General features: G+C 39.6%; 1 protein-coding gene across 2 annotated transcripts in view; it reads right to left on the bottom strand.

Moving 5' to 3' along the window:
- LOC135443742 (probable acyl-CoA dehydrogenase 6) overlaps window positions 1-18,953 on the bottom strand; it is a 74,437-nt gene that overhangs the window by 9,404 nt on the left and 46,080 nt on the right. For both annotated transcript variants that reach the window (XM_064704328.1, XM_064704329.1), the window contains 3 exons: window positions 15,981-16,087; window positions 10,109-10,276; window positions 4,737-4,910 (listed from right to left, as the gene is read on the bottom strand). In XM_064704328.1, the coding sequence (XP_064560398.1) occupies window positions 4,737-4,910; window positions 10,109-10,276; window positions 15,981-16,087 (449 nt within the window). The remainder of the gene's footprint in view (window positions 1-4,736; window positions 4,911-10,108; window positions 10,277-15,980; window positions 16,088-18,953) is intronic.

Raw genomic sequence — 18,953 nt, 5'->3', positions numbered from 1 at the left:
ACCAATTCTCCCTGCCATGATCATTCACCATCACTTCCACAGAGCACCATTTTTCACATGATGTCTCTACATTCCATAGGGTGATCAGCTTTTTTCATTATCTAAATATTTTCCCCTCCTTTATCATACAACTAACTGCAATGGTTATTTTTCAGAAGAGCATATACAGTAATGTCCTCATTTCTTCTGTGTTAACACACTATGTTGTCATCCAAATGCTGGCTTTCTGGATAGGAAAATAAATTTCTGTTTTCAGGAACATCTCTTAAATAGAAATACTCTCCTTCCAAAGGACAATATCACACAACACTGAAGCATGTGTAACGCCAACAGCTTTTTTACTTGTATGTCACTGGTGTCCAGCTTGAGAAATGTAAGGAAAGAGCAAGGAGTATCCAGGCACCACTTGTCCCTTTCCCTCCGACTGAAATCTGGGAAGAATACAGTGCAGTCTGAGCTGCTGGGTGGGAAACTAAACAGTAAATGCTTGTGCTAGGAGAGCAGAAGGGAGGTGGAAGGGATAAAGACAAGGCATTCATCTTGTGTGGGTCTGTCAGTGCAACAAGCTCCAGCACAGCTTGTGTGGTTCCCAGCACCCAGCACCAAGGAAAGAGGGATAGAAACAGCAAAGAGGAGGCAGGAGCAAGATCAGGTGGGAAGAAACATGACAGAAACTGTTCAGGTCCTGCTTGCAAAAGGTCTAAAGATCATGAAGGCACTTTGGTCGAACTCCATTCAGGCAGCCACCAAACATCATGGCTCAGACTGGGGTTCTGGGAAAACTGCTCTCATAGTGTCCACCTTTCCAATTCACTGCCTCCTTCCTGCCCCTGCTGATCCTTTCTCCTGTTTCCTTTGCTGCCATTACTGCCCTCCTTCTTATTTAGGAACTGTCATTTGCGAAATCTAAGGACTGTCCTGGGCTACTTCAAAAGAGGCCATCAGGTCAAGGATCGTGATTGTCTCCCTCTACTCTGCTCTCCTGAGACCTCATCTGGAGTACTGCATCCAGCTCTGGAGCCCACAATACAAAACAGCCATTGATCTGTTGCAGCAGGTCCAGAGGAGGGTCCTGAGGAAGATAAAGGGCTGGAGCACCTCTCCCATGAGGACGGGCTGAGTCCTGGGGTTGTTCAGCATGGACCAGTGCAGGCCTTATTGCAGCCTTTTGATATATAAAGGGAGCTTATAAGAAAGATGGGGACAGAGTTTTTACCACACCCTGTAGTATCAGGACAAGGGGGACTGGTTTTAAATCGAAAGAATGTAGATTTAGATTGAACAAAATGAAGAATGTTTTGGAACTGGAACTACATGATCTTTAGGGTCCCTTCCTACCCAAACCATTCTGTCATTTCATGATTGTAAGAAATGTCTTATGAGAGTGGTAAGACACTGGAACATGTTGCCCAGAGAAGTTGTGGGTGCCCCAAGACACATCCATTCCCTGGACATGTTCAAGGCCAGGACGGATGGGCTTTGAGCAACCTGGTTTAATGAAGGTGTCTCTGCCCATGGTGGAGGGGTGGGATGTGATGAACTTCAAAGGTCCCTTCCCAAACCATTCTGTGATGCTGACGACAGGTACTCAGAGCTCTGAGCACAGCTCTAACATGGCAAAGCCTGGCTGTGTAGCAAACAGCACCAAAATGCAGCACACCATGAATACCATGACAGCCAACAGCACACAACACTTTCCCAGTCATACCAATTCAGAGAAATGCCATTCATAACAGGGAACCCCCCTCTTTTTCTGTGTATTTGTTTCCTTTTTTTATACAATGTTCCCCACATCCTCAGACAAACTTAGCCCCATGGGTTTCAATTGACAGCACATGCAGGAAATGTCACTAGGGCAGCCTAAGGAATGCGTGGCCTACCACACAGCTGAAAATTGTGAAAGAACTTGAAGTTGCCAATGCAGAATAATCTTTTCTTCGTATCTCCATCCAACTTATATAATTCCACTTAAAATTTCTGCTCACTGTAAAGACACTTTGTCTTATTGCTGTGTTTCCTCTCAAAAGAAAATGAAATTATTATGTTTTTCCTAGGCTGTGACTGATCATTCTCTAATGAAATGAACAGTGAGCTCTAAGCTGAGCAATCTGATTCTAAGGACGTGTGTTGCCCATGCAAAAGGATCTGTCATCTTGCTTACTGGCCATGACTCAATGGTGCTCATAAAACTGGAGTTGCAGGAGCAAATAGAATTCATTAGAAAAGTGCCATTCTGCTCCCATATGTATCCTGAACTCCCTCTTTGTCTCTGAGTTAAGCAATTCACAGGACAACTGTTTGCTTTTTTTTGCCATAGCAACATTCTTTTCCTGTGATCAGTGCAACAGGCCCTCAAACGGACAGTGTTTACCAAGTGTCACAACACAGGAGACTCGTGGCACCTTTTTTCTTTCAGTGAAGCAAGAACCACAGTGACTTTGGCCAATGCCTTTGATGATGTGTCACTCAGAAGAAGAGACCACACCTGGGAGCAAATTTTGCAATTCCAGGAAGCTAGTTTTCCATTTGTATTTTAAACCTGTTTGACTGAAAATAGATTTTAAAAGAAAAAAAAAAAAAACAACAAGTAAAGAAAGATACTGGCCACCAAGAAGATAATTAATAAACAAAAAAGAAGTCTAGAGCATGTGATACTTGAAACTAAAAATACATAAACCCCCCACCAAACAAAGAGAAACAGAACAAAGAACCCCAAACACAACAAAATAACTCCCAGAAAGGAAAAACAGACTAGTCAACTGCCTTTTTTTTCCAAGTTAAAGGAAGCAGTGAAAGTGAGGATCCCAGGACTGGTCCCTAAAGTGTTTAAAAGCAGACTGATGATTTTCAATGTCATAGTCATGAACTGGGAAGGAACAGAAATATCCTACTGAGGGGCAGAAGTGAAGACCAGGATTAAACATGCAGACCTAAGGCACTTAAACGCACTCAAATGGTTTCACACATCTGAGCCTTCACCTGAGCAGTCATGGTTGAACGTATGTGAAACTATTTTCAGGACCTCTTGATGCTGTGATACAACCAACTGCACCCATTGAGTACTGGGCTCCCTTCTGAACACTGGTTACTCTTTTTCTTGTTTACCACAATTGGTGATCTCTGAAGTTTGCAGCTTGGCCCAAACCATGGGTCTCGTCTCTGCTGCCAGTGCTTTTATGTATTTTATATCAGGTAGTTGAAAAAAAGCAAACCCGAGGGGTCCAGCAAGGTTCACACAGTAGCCACTGCAGAAAGCAGCTCCCTCTCCTTGGTGAGCTCCCAGACTCTTCTTCCCTGCTCACCCCTGCCTGGCCACAGCAGGCAAGGAGAGAGGCCCTTCCCAGGCTGCTCATCCAGGGCAAGGGTTCACCTGCTCCTGCTGCATTGTTGTGGACAAAAAAAGGAATTGAAACCTGGTGTTCCAGTTCCTGGCAGAGCACAGTGACAGCCAGGCAGTTGTGCAAGACTGGACAGTACCAAGCTGCCCGTGGTTTTAGCAGGAGTGATCTAACCTGCCAGGCTTTGTGCAGTGATGCTGTCAGTGCGCGTCACTTTTGCCTGGGGCATGACTAATGCTGCCTGGGGAGTCTCACTGCAGCCCAGAGCTTCTCATGGTTTGTTTAATTTTGACTTCAAACTGAGCATAGAAATGCACAATGCACATCCTTGCAGTCGGTATACACCTCAATTAAAGGAGAAGCAGTGGTAGGATCACAACTCCTGCTTGCCTGAGTCTGCAGTTACGCCCTTGGCAAGTGTAACCTCCTGTCCTTTGCTAAAACTACTCTCACATGTACTATTTATCTCAGGCTGAACTAAGAACTTTAGTTCAATAAACAAGTTTTTTTTAAAGGCATTTGAAGTCCAAAATATTTGGTCTGTGATGAACCCAAAACAGTGAGTGATTTTATTTGTTCACTTAATCAAAACACCACTTAGAACGCTTAATTCCCCAGCCACACACAGACTGGGACATGCACAGCAGCATGAATACAGTGACATTATTTAGACAACCTTGGAATCTAAAGAGGACCAATCTTCTTACTGTGAACCACATTCTATTTAACTTAAAGAACCAAACACTGAGGGGTAGGGAAAAAGTTTGCAGGCTGAAAGTAGACAATCCAGACTTGGATCTGGTTTCCTGGAATATCCAGAATCCATATAACCCAAATACATAGATTTGAGTACAGCCTGAGTTCTGAGTAACATAAACTCTGTGACAATATGACTTCAGGGAAAGGAATGTACCACTTATGTCCAAAGTGTACAAAGGTAAAACAGATTTGCAAAACAAAGCTCTGACACCCTGCAAGAGCCACTTAACTTTACACAGCCATAAGTTACCTTTCTAAAATCCATGATCAGCATCATAATGCACTGTACTTCAGGAAAAGTCACCATCTTTCTATTTCATGCTGATGTTTTGATAGCCTTTGCACTATATTTGTAATAGACATAACATGATGCCACAATTTCTTTCCAGAGTAACAACAAGAAAAATAAACAAGGCAAAAAAGAGCATCTGCAATGGCTCACAAAACATATTCTGCTTAAGGTTTTTTTAGCGAAAAAGGAATTTTTCTACAGAAAGGGAATGTCATCTGTATCCAGGCTATGACGGATTTCGAAAACAGATCCTAAAAGATCATTGCAACTTACAAGAAAAGAAAAGTGCTGTTAGTCATGCAAAGAGTGACCCCTGTGTCCCTGCAGAAGCACAAATGATGACTTACCACTGGCTACTCCCCACAGCCGCTCTTCTTGGAATTGCAACATCTGGTATGTAAAACCGTTTCCTTCCTCACCGATGAGGTTCTTGCAGGGGACCCTTACATCTTCAAAAAAGATCTGAGCTGTGTCCGATGACCTCATACCCAGTTTGTCTATCTTTTTAGCAACATGAATGCCTGAAGAGAAAGGTGCATGAGAAAGACCACAAAAAACATAAGCACTATGAACAAATACAATGTTTTCAGAAGGAAAAGTCTGCAGATGTGAATGTATGTTCCAAGACAACAGTGCAATCTACCTTCAGAAAAAACATAACAGTATTCTGGAATGAAATGGCCCAGATCCTATTTTAAAAGGTTTTTCCACTTTATTAAACCAGCAAATCAGAAACTTTAAATGTAAAAGTCCCGCTTTTCATTATATCCCCAAAATAATAAATATTTATTAGTCATAATAATCTTACTCCACACAGGTCTTCAAACAATGCAATATTTATTTGTTTGTGTTTGAATTTTATCTAGCATTACAATAAAATGCTGAAATTCAATTTGGCAATATTTGCTGAGCGCCTGCACTGCTATGAAACAGTACACAAATATTCAGTAAGGACAAAAACAGCTACATTTTAAGCTGCAGCTAAGAGTATTTCTCCTCCTGGAAATCCTGTTCCTTCCCTCTCTTCTTCATTTATCCTCCCTTTCCTAGCCTATGCTGATTTTTTCTGGTAGAGTGATCACTCTCAGTTTTCATGTGTGTATGTTTGTGAGGAGAGTTTGGGTCCCCACAGACTCTCTACACAGCACTGACTCTGACCCCACGTGCATTGGTCTGTTGAAGATGAACCTGGTTCATTCAGGTCTGGCCACATGAGGGTTCAGGTACCTCATCACCCTGGGCAGGACTCCTTCCCACTGTTTGTTTTTTCACAGCTACAAGCTCTTCCCTGCTGTTGTTCAGATGCAAACATGGCTCACCCCTGTGCCACGAGAGTTTAACAGGCACCCACTGTTTTCCCCTGGCATTTCTCCTGTCTTCAGCTTTTGTCTCCCTGTTGATCTGGAGCTAATTCAAATATTCTGGGTGAAAGTCAAGAATGTTTCAAAAGCAAAAGGAGGACAACAACCAGGCATAAGGATTTGTGCATAATACGTTAATTACATCTGACAAGTCTGTATGTGTAGCAAAACAGTCCTCCAACTCAGCATATGTATCTTTGTCAGATAACCAAAGCTTTTTACTACTCATGTCCATGTTATTCCAACCAGCTTTGTGATGAGAAGGTATTCTGTTGTTATTTTCCTCTTTATTCATTTTCAGTCCTCTACTGCTCTCTGGCATGGCTCAGTAGAACCTGGTTGGTCACCACACAGACTGTTCTTGTTCTTCTGTCCTTGTTCATATCTTGCTATTCTTCACAACTTTCAGAAAATATCTCTTTCCGAACTAATACAGACATATAATCCTTTACTCAAAGGAGGTCTTCAGACGTATGAAAATTACTTTGGTTTTGTAGGCAGAAGAAGTTGGCAGTCATTTCCTTCAAATTTACTCTCTCTGGCTGCACTAAATAAGGTTATGGAAATTTTCATCTCTTCACAGAGATGAAATACTGACATTATTTACAAATGCCAAGACTTCTCTGAGAACTCTGTGAACATAGACTTCCACAAGTTCCACTCAAGATTTTTTCTCCACCAACCAAGCTGTAAACAGATTATGTATTAGGAAGACTTGCTTTGATATATGATCAATGCAAGAGTAAAATCAGGACAGCTGTATAAGAATTCTTGACTTTTGAACTGAAAATTATCCAGTAATTTGTACTCAGTCAGACAAAAAATCATTTGTGGTTTGTTTCCATATTAAAAACATAGCTAAATAACCATACACTGAGCAATTTAGAAGCCCAGATAAAATCAGGAGCATTGTTTCCCACTGGAATACTGTTATTTGGTTTCTGTGAGAATTGCAGAGATCATGTATGGTCTAAAGCCAACTGGCTTTATGTAATCACTGCTCCTCAGCCACATGAAGACGCACTTACTGCTCTTGTTAGTGGGTGGTTTAAAAGGTCTCTCCTCAAGAAAGCAAAACTGCTGCCAGTTCACTATTACATTGGTAAATTAATCCCGTTGTTTACTTCCCAGATCCACATACAGCAAATACCACTGAAGAAAGCTCTTACAAGCTTGGTTAGTGAGCTAAATGTGCTGATGATTTCTATCTGTAATTCTTCCAGACTGGGTTGTGGTTCAATTTTCCTGGGTCCAGCAGCATCCCCCTTTGTCCTGCCCGACCAGTTTCACTTGCTCGTAATTCATGGTTCTCACCCACAAGGAGACCAAGCTGCATCAGTCTCATGGGATGCCCCTTCTGAGGCTATGCTTTACACCATGGAAGACAATCATACATAATCATCTCTTTGGCCACTATGGGGGCATCAAAACCTCCCTTCATGTAATTATCTTCCTTCCCTTCCTAAGGGGTACTACAAATGAGAAATTACCAGCAGCAGTAGAAATTACTGGCCCAGATAAGTCCTGGAGTTCATCTGTTTTAAATAAATTACACGCAATAACTCACAAATCTGAACTTAACAAGGCCAAGCACATGACTTACTAGAATCACTGTAACAGAGCCATTTGAGCTACTTGCACCAGTATCATTGAGATGGATTGCTATTTCTCTGCCTGGGCAGTTCTTCCCAAGCATCTTTGATTTTTCATTTTCTCCCATTCCTCCAGCCTTCTGACAATCTCTTTTATTTCCTGTATTCTATCTTAAGAAAAAGGCAGTTGCTCTCTCCTGACACCATTTAGTGCCATTACAAATGGAAACAGACACATTTTAAATTGCAATCCAAGAAACACACCCTTTCTCTTTTCATGGTTGCTCTTCTCCTTATTAACTCCTCCTTGCAATCTCCCCTAGAGCTATCTGAGGACTCAGAGGACAAACCAGAGGACAAAACAGTTACCATATCAGGGCTGCAAGCCATTTGTCTATATACTTTACACACAGACATTTTGCAATGTGCTAGATTCTCTTTCATTATATGAAAAATTCAGCTGCTTTTTTAAGACATTGTTATTGCATGAGGAGTATTCACCTAATTTGGATATTTATTGTGGTCCATGGTGCTGTTATCCAAACTTCCTTTATGAAAAATGTATTCAGCAATGTCTGTCAAATCTAGACCATGATTTGCTTCAGCCTAGATTAGAGAGTATATATACCTAAAATTAGTAGAAGCAAATCCTACTTTGTCTATCCAATAAACTATCAATTGTTGAAATTAGTAATTCATTTTCAAACTTGGATTTTTTTTTCTCTCTCTTTTTTTTCCCCACCTCACACAATATAAATACAAAACAACTTAGATTTTTAGCAAAAATACACTGCAGATTCTTTCTTCCCCAGCCATATAGGCTGGTGCCTGCAGAGGTGAGTCAGACACAGCACATTTGCTCTCCATTGCAGCGGTTTTTGAGCTTTGACACACATACATCCCCGGACGTTTGAGAGTGCATCATTCCGTGATGTCCTCCAGACACTTCCCGTACAGCCTTGCTCTGCTGCCCTCCACGGAGCACAATCTTTAGCAGACAGACATCCTTAGGATGTATCAAACCAGATGGAGTTTCCTGAAAATCTCACTTCTGATATGACTCACCCACAGAGCACAATCAACAGCCTTAATACTTCATTTCAAAAGGTCACCAATCTTGGTACTGTGACCCCTTTGGAGATAAATATATGTTCATCACAGAAGAATTAGAACACATGCATTTTGAGGGGCACGAATTTTGTTCCTAGGAAGACTTCTACACTTCTGCATATCAGAATAAGGTGTCAGACAAATTTTCCACTCTAAATCTATTTAATGCAGGTAAAGAAGGTCTGCATGTAGGCTGTGAGATCTAACATCTCCCCACTCCTAGAGCTATGACAACTTGTGTCTTTTTGGAATAAGCCAAGTAGCTGAAAACCTTAATTAAATTTCTGTGTATTTTATCTGCCACCATCTGTGGGTCAGCTGCTTTGTTGTTTTAGGAAGACTGATCTCAGAGAAGAGTACTTCATTTGCATTCTGACCTGTCCATGAAAAATCACAAGGACTTCATTCTTTTATCAGCAGATGGCTGAATAGTGAATTTACCTGGAAATTCAGAGCAATTCAAGTTACATGTTTGCTCATCACTTCTCAATAAGGATGAAGTTCACAAGTAGTGGAGCAGCTCAGGTCTGTCTTGCATGATCACCCATTCAAAGGCTGTCTTGCTTGAGCAGAAGTAGTAGAAGCTCACAGTTCACTCAGAACCTGCTTGATTCCAAGGCAATTCACTTGCTTGACTTACTCCATGCTTAAATTCATTTAAAAGACATTCCCTTAAGAAGCTCTCATCATCCTCTTTTGCAACACTGAGGACCTGGGTTTTGTTCTCGGTCTAATCCATTATGTGAACATAGATTCATTCCCTTCACTGTTGTGGTGTTCCTACATGTGAAATGCCAATAATGGCACATACTTTGTGTGTAAAATACTCTGAATTGAATGAACAAAAGAGAGCCCTGAGTATAAATATCTTATATATAAATACATTAATAGATATTATTCTAGATTTAATAACTATTAAATTGTATTAAACTGTTTGTTTGCATAAAATAAATATTAAATTTAAAAATTAAGTATCAAATATACTATATATTGTATAGAGCATAAATTTATATGTTCCATATTTTTGAATATTAAAATGAGTTAAAACTGAAAAGGTTTAAAAATTTTTGAACAGGCATCAAAACTGCAAAAGATCCCCACCAGCACAATCTTAACTGCATCCTCTCTGGATATGTTCTCTATGCATACAGCACTCAAGCATTCTGTGAGGTCTGCAGGTTACTCAGGAACAGACACAGTGTGGATGTGCCACTGAAACTGGTAGTCTTAGCTCAGGAAGTATTTCTTCCATGTCTTTAGCGGAATTGCTTGTCTTATTCAAAAACAAGTCCTTACTTCCAGGATATTTGAATCTTTCACTCCAGCTCACATTTAATTCTTATACCATTTTTTTAATTTAACTGGTAATAGAGCCCTGGTGAAGGGATCCCTTTGCACAGCATAGCCATGAAACACTCTAAATATGCCTACAATTCTCTTCAGCAAGCCCACCAGGCCTGAGAGGTATTTCCCCAGTTTGAAATCTCTAAACTCTTAATCCTTTTATTTTCATATGGATATGAATCATTGCCATGAAAATGTATCTGAACAACTTCTCTAGATGTATTTTTGGTTAAACACCTTTCCTGCTTGTATTAGGCATACAAAGAACACCAATAAAATCAAATGAGAAGACAAAGAGTTCTGTGTTATTACCAGGTAGATTCATTGGCAGACATATGAGAGATTTATTTTGATGGGGAGGTCCTTCGCTGGTGTTTGCCAGGAGGCACATCCAGTCTGCCTGGCTCCCAGACGTAATCCACATCTTACCACCATTTATGACATACTCATCGCCCTTTCTCACGGCCGTTGTCTTGATATCTATTTCAAAACACAGGAAATGAAAGGTTATTCTTGTGAAGGAGGGGTATATCGATCCAGTTATGACTGGCAGGGTCATTCCCTTGCTCTCGAGACAGAAGACTATTTGGTTCTCCCGTATACTCCCCTGTCCCATAACCCTTTCAGGCCATAAGGCAAACTAGTCTGGAAAACTCTTGGAAGGCAAGCCAGGGAAGCAGGACCACTTCTCCCACCTTCCTTTAGGTGGAGTCTTCATTCCAGTGGATGAGAGCAGAAAACTTCCTAAGTAAATGTGGTGGTCAAAAACTTGGGAGAGAAGCATTTCACTGTGAGGTGATCTGTTACAGTTTCTCTTACTGTGTGCCTTAGTCCTGAGGAGTCCATTAATTCCAGAGTCATGACTTAAACAAACACAAGCCTCGGTACCTGTTAATGCATAGACATAAATCAACATGCATTTCCTGCATGCTCTTGGTCACATTTCTGCAATACCTTCAAAGCTAGTAAGCTACTGAAGGGCAAGTCTGAATGCAATGAGTGCGTGGACATGGAGGACTTCTAAATACCTGCTATTTATACACCCTGGCAAAAAAGAATCTTATTTTCATCTGCAATGGTTCACATCATGCTGCAAACAGCCCTACCTGCAACAGCCAGCCAGAGAGAATCATTAGTTATTATTTATCCTCCAGCAGAGTTTCCAAAGGGCTCCCTTCTTTTCCCTGCAATTGAACTTTGACAAGAGCCCCCAGTTAATGAAGACTCTCCAACAGACATCCAGCTGTAAGTAGGGGATGGTATAAAAGAACCTAGCCACACTCCTAACAGCACCTGTGAATCTAACAAGACTATGAAATTCAAGAGAGACCATCCACTGAAGGGGGATCATAGACTTGGAGGGTAGGAGTCAGACACCAAGTGGAGTGGGCAGGCATGTTTAAATCATCTGGTTACACTTTCACACACAATCACCTCAGTCTGCACCTGCACATTCTTCCCTGGGGCTCTAAACATAAACCAAAAGCAAACCCAAGTATCTGATCTTCATTTAGGAGGTAAACTGGGACTGAGGTCAGCACAGCTGAAAATTTTTCTTGTTAAAGAAGGCACAGGAGAAAAATAATGGGAGAAAATTAAATAAGGTATAAAATAAGGAAGTATGGGATTTAGCTATGGCTAAAGGAATGTAAGCAAGGGAAAGAGTTGTTAATCATGTGGATAAAACCAGCAGACACAGAAAAAGACTGTGGCAAATCTGTCCAAGGGACTCAATATGAAATCTGTATAAAAATGAATGCCAAGAAGCTTAAGTAATCTAAAGTACTGGCACTCATAATACATGGACACAGACATTGGACACTCACATACATGGAGACTAAATAATAATGGAAGGACACGCAAGAGCTGGAATAAGGAATATGACTGTACTGAAATGGTGTGACAAGGATGGGAGCATACACAGTGATTTACATCAGGCATCCCTTTGTTGTGGAACAGCTACTGAAGAGATTAGATAGAAGTCCCATAGAAGGCCTGCAAAGGAACAATGAGCACTGTGATGTTACCACAAATGTAAATAGTTCTTGCAGGCATGGCGTCACAGGGGCCTAACCACCCAAATATAGATTAAAGAACAAATGCCTTACTAATGAGAAACTTCAAGTACTCCAGATTCAATTGTTCACAGTTTGCTTCAAACACTTGAGAAACAACTATTTCAAATGATCTTGTGAATAACTGATTCTCTTTAATTAGAGATGATTAAGAAAGATGATCAGATCAATACATAAGTTTTATGTTTAAAATACAGCAGGCTCATTTTTGCAGGCACACACCACTGACTCTCACAACCTCTTGCACAGCATTCTCTGAGAAGCCCTTCTAGGAAAGAGCGCAAGGCATCACCAGAGGTGAATGATACAGCTGGTGCCCTATAAGCAACGAGGGCTGGTCACATCACTGTTCAAACCACACTAACTCAAGCCTCAATTTTCTTCTCTACTGCACTCGAATCCAGCCATGCACTCAAATAGATCTGACTAAAGGTAAGGTTGGCTTCAACTTTTAAGGTCAATATTACAGTCAAAGATAAGCAACACACATCCTTAAAGTAAAGTATGAAGAACACATATCTTAAATTTTCATCAGCATAGGAAAAACTTCAAAGAAATACCTTCAAATCTAACTGAATGAATAATCACGTCAAAAACCAGGAAATGACTTGCAGGAAATGAACAAGATTAATGATGAAAGTAAGCTACAATTTGGAGTTTGGAATACAAGTATTAAAATAGGTTGAACTAGGTTAAATCTTGCAGATGAAAACCAACAAAATCAAAGAAGACTGTGGTGGCAAACAAAACTGTTTCAGCCATAGAAATGACAAGAGAATGGGGAAAAAAAATGAGGCACATAGAGGATACTTAAAAAAAAGAAATATTTCACAGGAGACAGATTCAAATATGGTTGACAAAGCAAAACACCTACAAGAAAGACTGAAATTAGTGAAAACAGAGGTTGTTGGTTTTGGCAATCTGCACAGCCTCAAAATACATTTGGAAATAAAAGAGAATTCAATTTACCCATGGTATCTTATTTAAACCCAACCTGGTTTATTACTAAATAGGATTATCTAGAGAAAAATCCTATTGGACCCAAGTAAGTGAAATTGACACTACTAGGTAACTATGAGTTAAAATTTGAAAATATAAGAATTAGGACAAAAGTGGAAATGCGCATAAGGAACTTGGCAAAGCAGAAATTGCACCAGGTTACATTAAAAGAAGAAGTTCTGATGTGCAGGGAGAGTACTAGTTAAGTCCCTCCCTGGATATCAGCCTCTGGACAAAACCTACTGAATATTTGCATTAATGATCTTTAAAAGGACAGGAATACACTAATTAAATTTGTCTGTGACACAAACTTGGGAGACATCACCAACACAGACAACTGAAGTATGGCCCAGAAAGAAAGGAATGATCTTGAGTTTTCAAATTCAAGATGGTAAGTACAAGTATTCAGACACGAAGTAGTAGAAGTGATTGCTAAATCCTGCAGTGTTTCAATAGCAAACTGGTAATGAGGATGATCCACAGTTAATCACAGGATTCACAAGCCTGCAAGCTGTTGTGTAACATCATGTATTGGAGAGTAATACTTCTGCCAGGGTTGGAAATGTATTTGTGCCATTACAGACACCATGCAGAATTCTGGGGTTTTATGCTCAGAAAAGACAAAGTCAATCCAGAAAAGCAGAAAGGCTGGATTCCACTGAGAGAAAATGGAGCAGGATATTTATGTAGAAGAGGTAGACATGAACAGTGTTGCTAGCTGCAGATACCTGAACATAACCTGAAGATAGAGGATGTGTGTGAGAAAAGTGTTTTCCATGATGTTGTTTTATATATACCCACAGATTACATTCTATAAATTGTGGAATCGGGGTGAGATAGAATGAGACAATATCACTCAAACTGACACAAATGTTTATGTTTTTGTAGTACCAGAATCCTGAAATTAAAGACACTTTTTGTACCATCTGTACTGTTCTGTTTTTCTTCTCAAGCCAGCTCTGTGCTAGTTTTGGTGCACATGGTCACTACTATGGACAATATAAAATTACTACACTTGAAAGCAGACAAGTGTTCCTTCAAATTGACGTGAATTTTGTATTAGACTAATATACACAGTCCTTTTTGTTCTATTGAATTCTGAATAAATTAGTTTGAGGCACATTTCAGTTCTCATGTAAACATTGTTTTTGTTTTCTGTGTTCATATCACCTTCGGTAATTTTGGAACTGCAGGAAAAAATGTTAGAGATACTTTACTCTGTGTCATTCTTCAGGTTAAAATACACTGGCTCACATGGCAGAAGCACATCCCTGACTTTCCCATGTGAACAGCCGCCATGTCCCTTCACTTCTCTTAGGGACACAAACATCCCAATGGCATGAGCAACAAAAGGAAGCACCAAGTGCAGTTTCTCTGCTTTACAGCTGGGCCATCTGGACATGGCGCAGAATGGTGCAACTCAGAACGCAAACTATTGTTGCTCATACCTAAATTGTCCCTTTAATTGTCCTTCAGAAGCATTGTAAACTGGATTTGGCATTTATATCAGGGATCAAATCTTCCAGGACAGGGGAAAAAGTATTTTCATTTCATCCTGCAGTGTGTCTCCAAGCTGCAGCATAGATTCAGTAGATAATCCTCTTTGATTCAAAATTGGTTTTTAACTGCATTCATCTAAGTGTATCATACCACTTTAACTAGATGATAAACAAGATGTTGTTCAAGGAATATTTATGTTATTTATTATCTGGAACACTGCATCAAAAAAATTAAATTCCTATTTAGAATTTTCTGATGATAATCTAATTAAACTAGAGAGGCGTTTATTAAAATAAATGATGTTACATTTCTTATATTAGCAAAATTCAAATTTATAATTAATATACAAATTATTAGGTGCTATTATAAGTTTTATTATTTAAATCCTAATAATATTTAAATTATAATAAGCAATAATACAGTTTAAATAATAATGAAATTTAATATTTTAAGTTTATTGTTTATAATTATTAAGTATTATTAATAAGTAATATTTAATAAACATGTCTACTAAAATTATGGAATTCTTCTTATGAATAAATTCAATTAACCCAGAAAGGAAAACAGCAATAAAATATGCAGGAAGATTTAGTGCCATTATTTCATTATCCACATTAACATTCTTTAAATCTACCTGCTGCAACCTTGCTTGAGCACTGGATGTTTATCTGTTTGCCTTGAAAAAACAACAGGAGTTTGCTCATGGAGATGGATATAGGATTCCTTGGATAAAAAATGTCTGTCATGCATTGGCAAGCTTGTAAGAACACAATAAGGTCAACTTGGCCAGGCTCTGTCCAACAAGCAAACCTCTAAAAGTGGTCACTTATCATTCCCTTTTCTGTGAAGTCCATGGTTCATCATCAGAGGAGACATATTTTCTTTTTCTACTGTATCTGTGTTGATTTAATTTTTCAAATTTTTTACTGCCTCAGATGCCTCAGAATAATAGTTTCATTTGTCCTGGTTTCTAAACATATTCTTGCACTAAACAAAAAAAAAACCCAGTTGCATGTAAAGTAACTAAATCATAAAGATAATAGATTTGACATTGCAAATTCTTCATTAGCTCTAAATAAAGCAATCACCAATTGAGAGATATTTTTCTTCACAGGAATGACAGAATGGGGACTGAGGTGAGGTAAGAATGAACAAGGGGAAATCATTCTGAAAGTGATGCCACCATTTTCAGATCAGAGAGGCTCTGCAGTTTTCCCCCATTCAGTGGAGAGGTCTTTGTCAAGGCAGCCCCAGTTCTAGTCCAGCTGAACAGGTTCTGTTCCTGTCAGTACATCCAGAGTTGCATGACTGAATGTGGCTGTGCAGATGATGAGGTGCTGGAGTGCTCCTGCCAGCTGTGAGCCTGGACAGGGCAGGACAGCACTAGAAGAAAACTGGGGCCACCACGAAATCTGTTGTGCTCAGTCTACAGGGTGCATGAGAAGGATGTGTTGTATTCCTGGAATGTTACTTTTTGCACTCACCACACCAGACTTTCCTTCCTTTTGTTTCATACAAAGGATGGGGCAAAGTGAAGGGTCAGGAAAAACAGATTATTTCCATTAAAACATCAGGCTGTCTAAAACTGACTGTTTGCTAGGTTAACTTACTTGCGACATCTGACCCAGCTCCAGTTTCACTGATTCCCAAGCAAGCCACAAAATCACCAGCTATAGTTGGTACAAGGAATTGTTTTTTCAACTCATCAGAACCAAACCTGCAATAATATAACAAAAAAAAGATACGATATTAAAACCCTATGAAGGTAAATTTTATTAGAAGTTAGTTACAAATTTTGTTCTACCCACAAATTTTCCTATGACTGGGTAAAAGCTGTCCTAGAGCCAAAAGATAGAATAAATACCCTCCAGAGCTGTGATTCAGTCTTCACCACAAGTGCAGTCACAATCATTTCAAAGAAGTTTTAAAAAGTATTCAGGCATCTTATTCCCACAGAAACTTGTGGTCTAGATGGCCAAAATTTACATGACTGTTGCTGTAAAAGTTCCAGATCTAAATAAACATAACCCCTGAGGATTCCTCTCATGCTCCTGCACTACTCTGCAACCACCAGGATGGAGGACCTGGTCTGTTTTCTTGCACCATCTCTTTGCCAGGTTTTAGTGGTGACTGAAAACTTTTGACATGTGATGGCCACCATCTGCAAAGACCTGTATTTCAATTATTTGTACTTCACATCTACATTTAAATCACTCAGTAAAATCCATTAATGCTTCTTCCAGCTATTCTTTTATCTCCACAAAAATAAAAAGGGAAACAGCAAACACTGGATGGTATTTTAACACAAAAATTCACTTGGCTGTATTTAAATTCAGTTAAGAGGCACACACTGTTTTCCTGCTGTTTAGAAGACTGTATCCATCCAAGATATGCTACATCTCATTTCATGCTTGATTTTGACCTAATTAAGATTCACTGATTTCTTCTTGCAGTGTGAATGGTGAGTTCATGGTCTTTCTTGTGTGACTGAAAAATTCCTTGGGTCATGAAATGTCTTATGTGTCCAGGAATCCATAAATTCAAGTTCCTCCTCAGCCTCCTCTTTGTTGTGAGGCTTCTCAGCACATCATCACCACTCATCTCCTTAGGCTCCTGGGGCCTCCTTCTAAAACATTGTCCCAGTATTTCCAAAGGAATGGTGCCATTCAAACTAAGACTAAGTCATCCCCTCCAACCAACCCTGGCACAAAGGATGTGGGACAGCCAGGGAACAGACTGGGATCTGGCAGACACTTCCATTTGGTGCGCACAAGGAGCTTAATTCCTAGTCCTGTCCCTGCTGAAAATCACAGGGGAGCCCTAAATAAATACAAGAAGTAAGTTTGGAGTGCCTACTCCTTCCTCTAGCATACTGGAACAAAGTATCCATGTCTGTTAGGCAGAAAACTTTGATTTTTAATTTTCCATGGGGCTTGATCAAATATGATTTAGATTTAGATTTAGATTTACCCATAGCTGCATATTCATCAGTCAAAAAAAAAAACCCAAACAGTCCAACCATCAACATGGAAAATCAGATTATGAGAGCAGATAGTGGTGATTTTTGGCAATGCTTTCTAATGCTTGAAACTTCGCTAACCTTTAGCATTTCAACAGAGGATTTTCACAGCAAGACTTTGCTTAGAATAATATTTTTGGTTTGATGTCTTTCTTTGTTTTGAGTTCCAGAAAACAGTTGAGTTCCTTCCAAAAATGTGGTTATAGAAGATGTTATTTTGCAATCAAAAAAAAAAAAAAAAAAAGTTGGGCAACACTATATTCAGAAGATGGTGGGTCTCTCTGCCTTGCAGGAGACAGCTAGCTTCTTGCTCAGCTGCTAGGTCTTGTGTTAAAAATATGCCACTTTTGCAAAATTCTACCCATCTTAAATTTGCTTACTATTTGCCTACAAACAACACGGGGGAAAAAAAGTAAAGTTCACTGCCTACTGCTGAGATAAGCAGCTCTACACTGATTTGGTATGACTACAGATGTGACACCCTACAGGCATGTCCATAAACTGGGAAATGCCTATCATTCACTGCCTCAGCTAGGAGCTGCTTTCTCCACTCTATTTGTGGGCAAGAAGGGCAGTATTATATCTGAATGCATTTGAAAGACCTGGCAGAAAGTGATGTTCCAAACCATCAAAGGTCAGATCACTGCGGACAAAGCGTTTTCTATTTAGTTCTTAAATTTAGAAAGATTCCTGTATTATATATTACATATCTATATCCTGCAGAAAGATTTAGAAATTCCTGTAATTCCCAGAATCCCCTGCTTCACTTAGGGGATTCTGGGAATTACAGGAATCACATTCATGGAATTAGTTTGTAGGTACACTCAATATGTGCTGGATGAATGCTGAACAAAGCCCAAGGTTATGAAAGCCAAAAGAGGCTTTTTTAGGGGTTGGTGGTTGATTCCCACATCATTGTTTGATTTGTGCAACAACGCACAGCCAAGATGCAAAATCTGACGTATCTCTACGAACATGTTTAGGATACCCACAGTATACAGATACTTTTAAAGAAACCACCCAGGACACGAGTGCCATTTGAATCCATGGCCCAGGACAAGCAGTTGGTCTTCCCACTACACAGCATGAGGTAAAGAGGCACGCAGGCAAAATTTCCTGTAGCAACCCGCTTTCTCTTTTCATTACCAAGTTTCACTTTTACATGTGTGTGGGGGGCGTTGTACTGTATAAATAGCCAGTGGAATTGGCTCAGCAGTGGGGGAAAAATTCAATAATGCAGATACAAACTCAATTAAAGACTTCGTCAAGTTAACAACAATTTCACTGTTATTTTCCAAGAACTTCCACTTTAGGATTTCACTAGCACAAATATGCATAATTTCACTGTTTTACTACAGCAGAACAGAGTAACAGAAGGCCAAAAACTGCAATGGAACAAATTCTCATTTTCTTTACCCATAGATTTTCTTTAAACCCCTGAATAAAAGGCTGTCATGGGGTCAAGGTAGTACTGTCTGAAGTCTTTTAAAATACTGTTCTTATACTCAGTTGGACTATAGCTAAGCCACTGTTGCATACTGAACTTCATGCATTTAGCAAGCTT

This window comes from Zonotrichia leucophrys, chromosome 2 (genome assembly GCF_028769735.1).
Source record: "Zonotrichia leucophrys gambelii isolate GWCS_2022_RI chromosome 2, RI_Zleu_2.0, whole genome shotgun sequence".
NCBI classification, from domain to species: domain Eukaryota; kingdom Metazoa; phylum Chordata; class Aves; order Passeriformes; family Passerellidae; genus Zonotrichia; species Zonotrichia leucophrys.
This window is presented reverse-complemented; position numbering and strand designations above follow the sequence as displayed.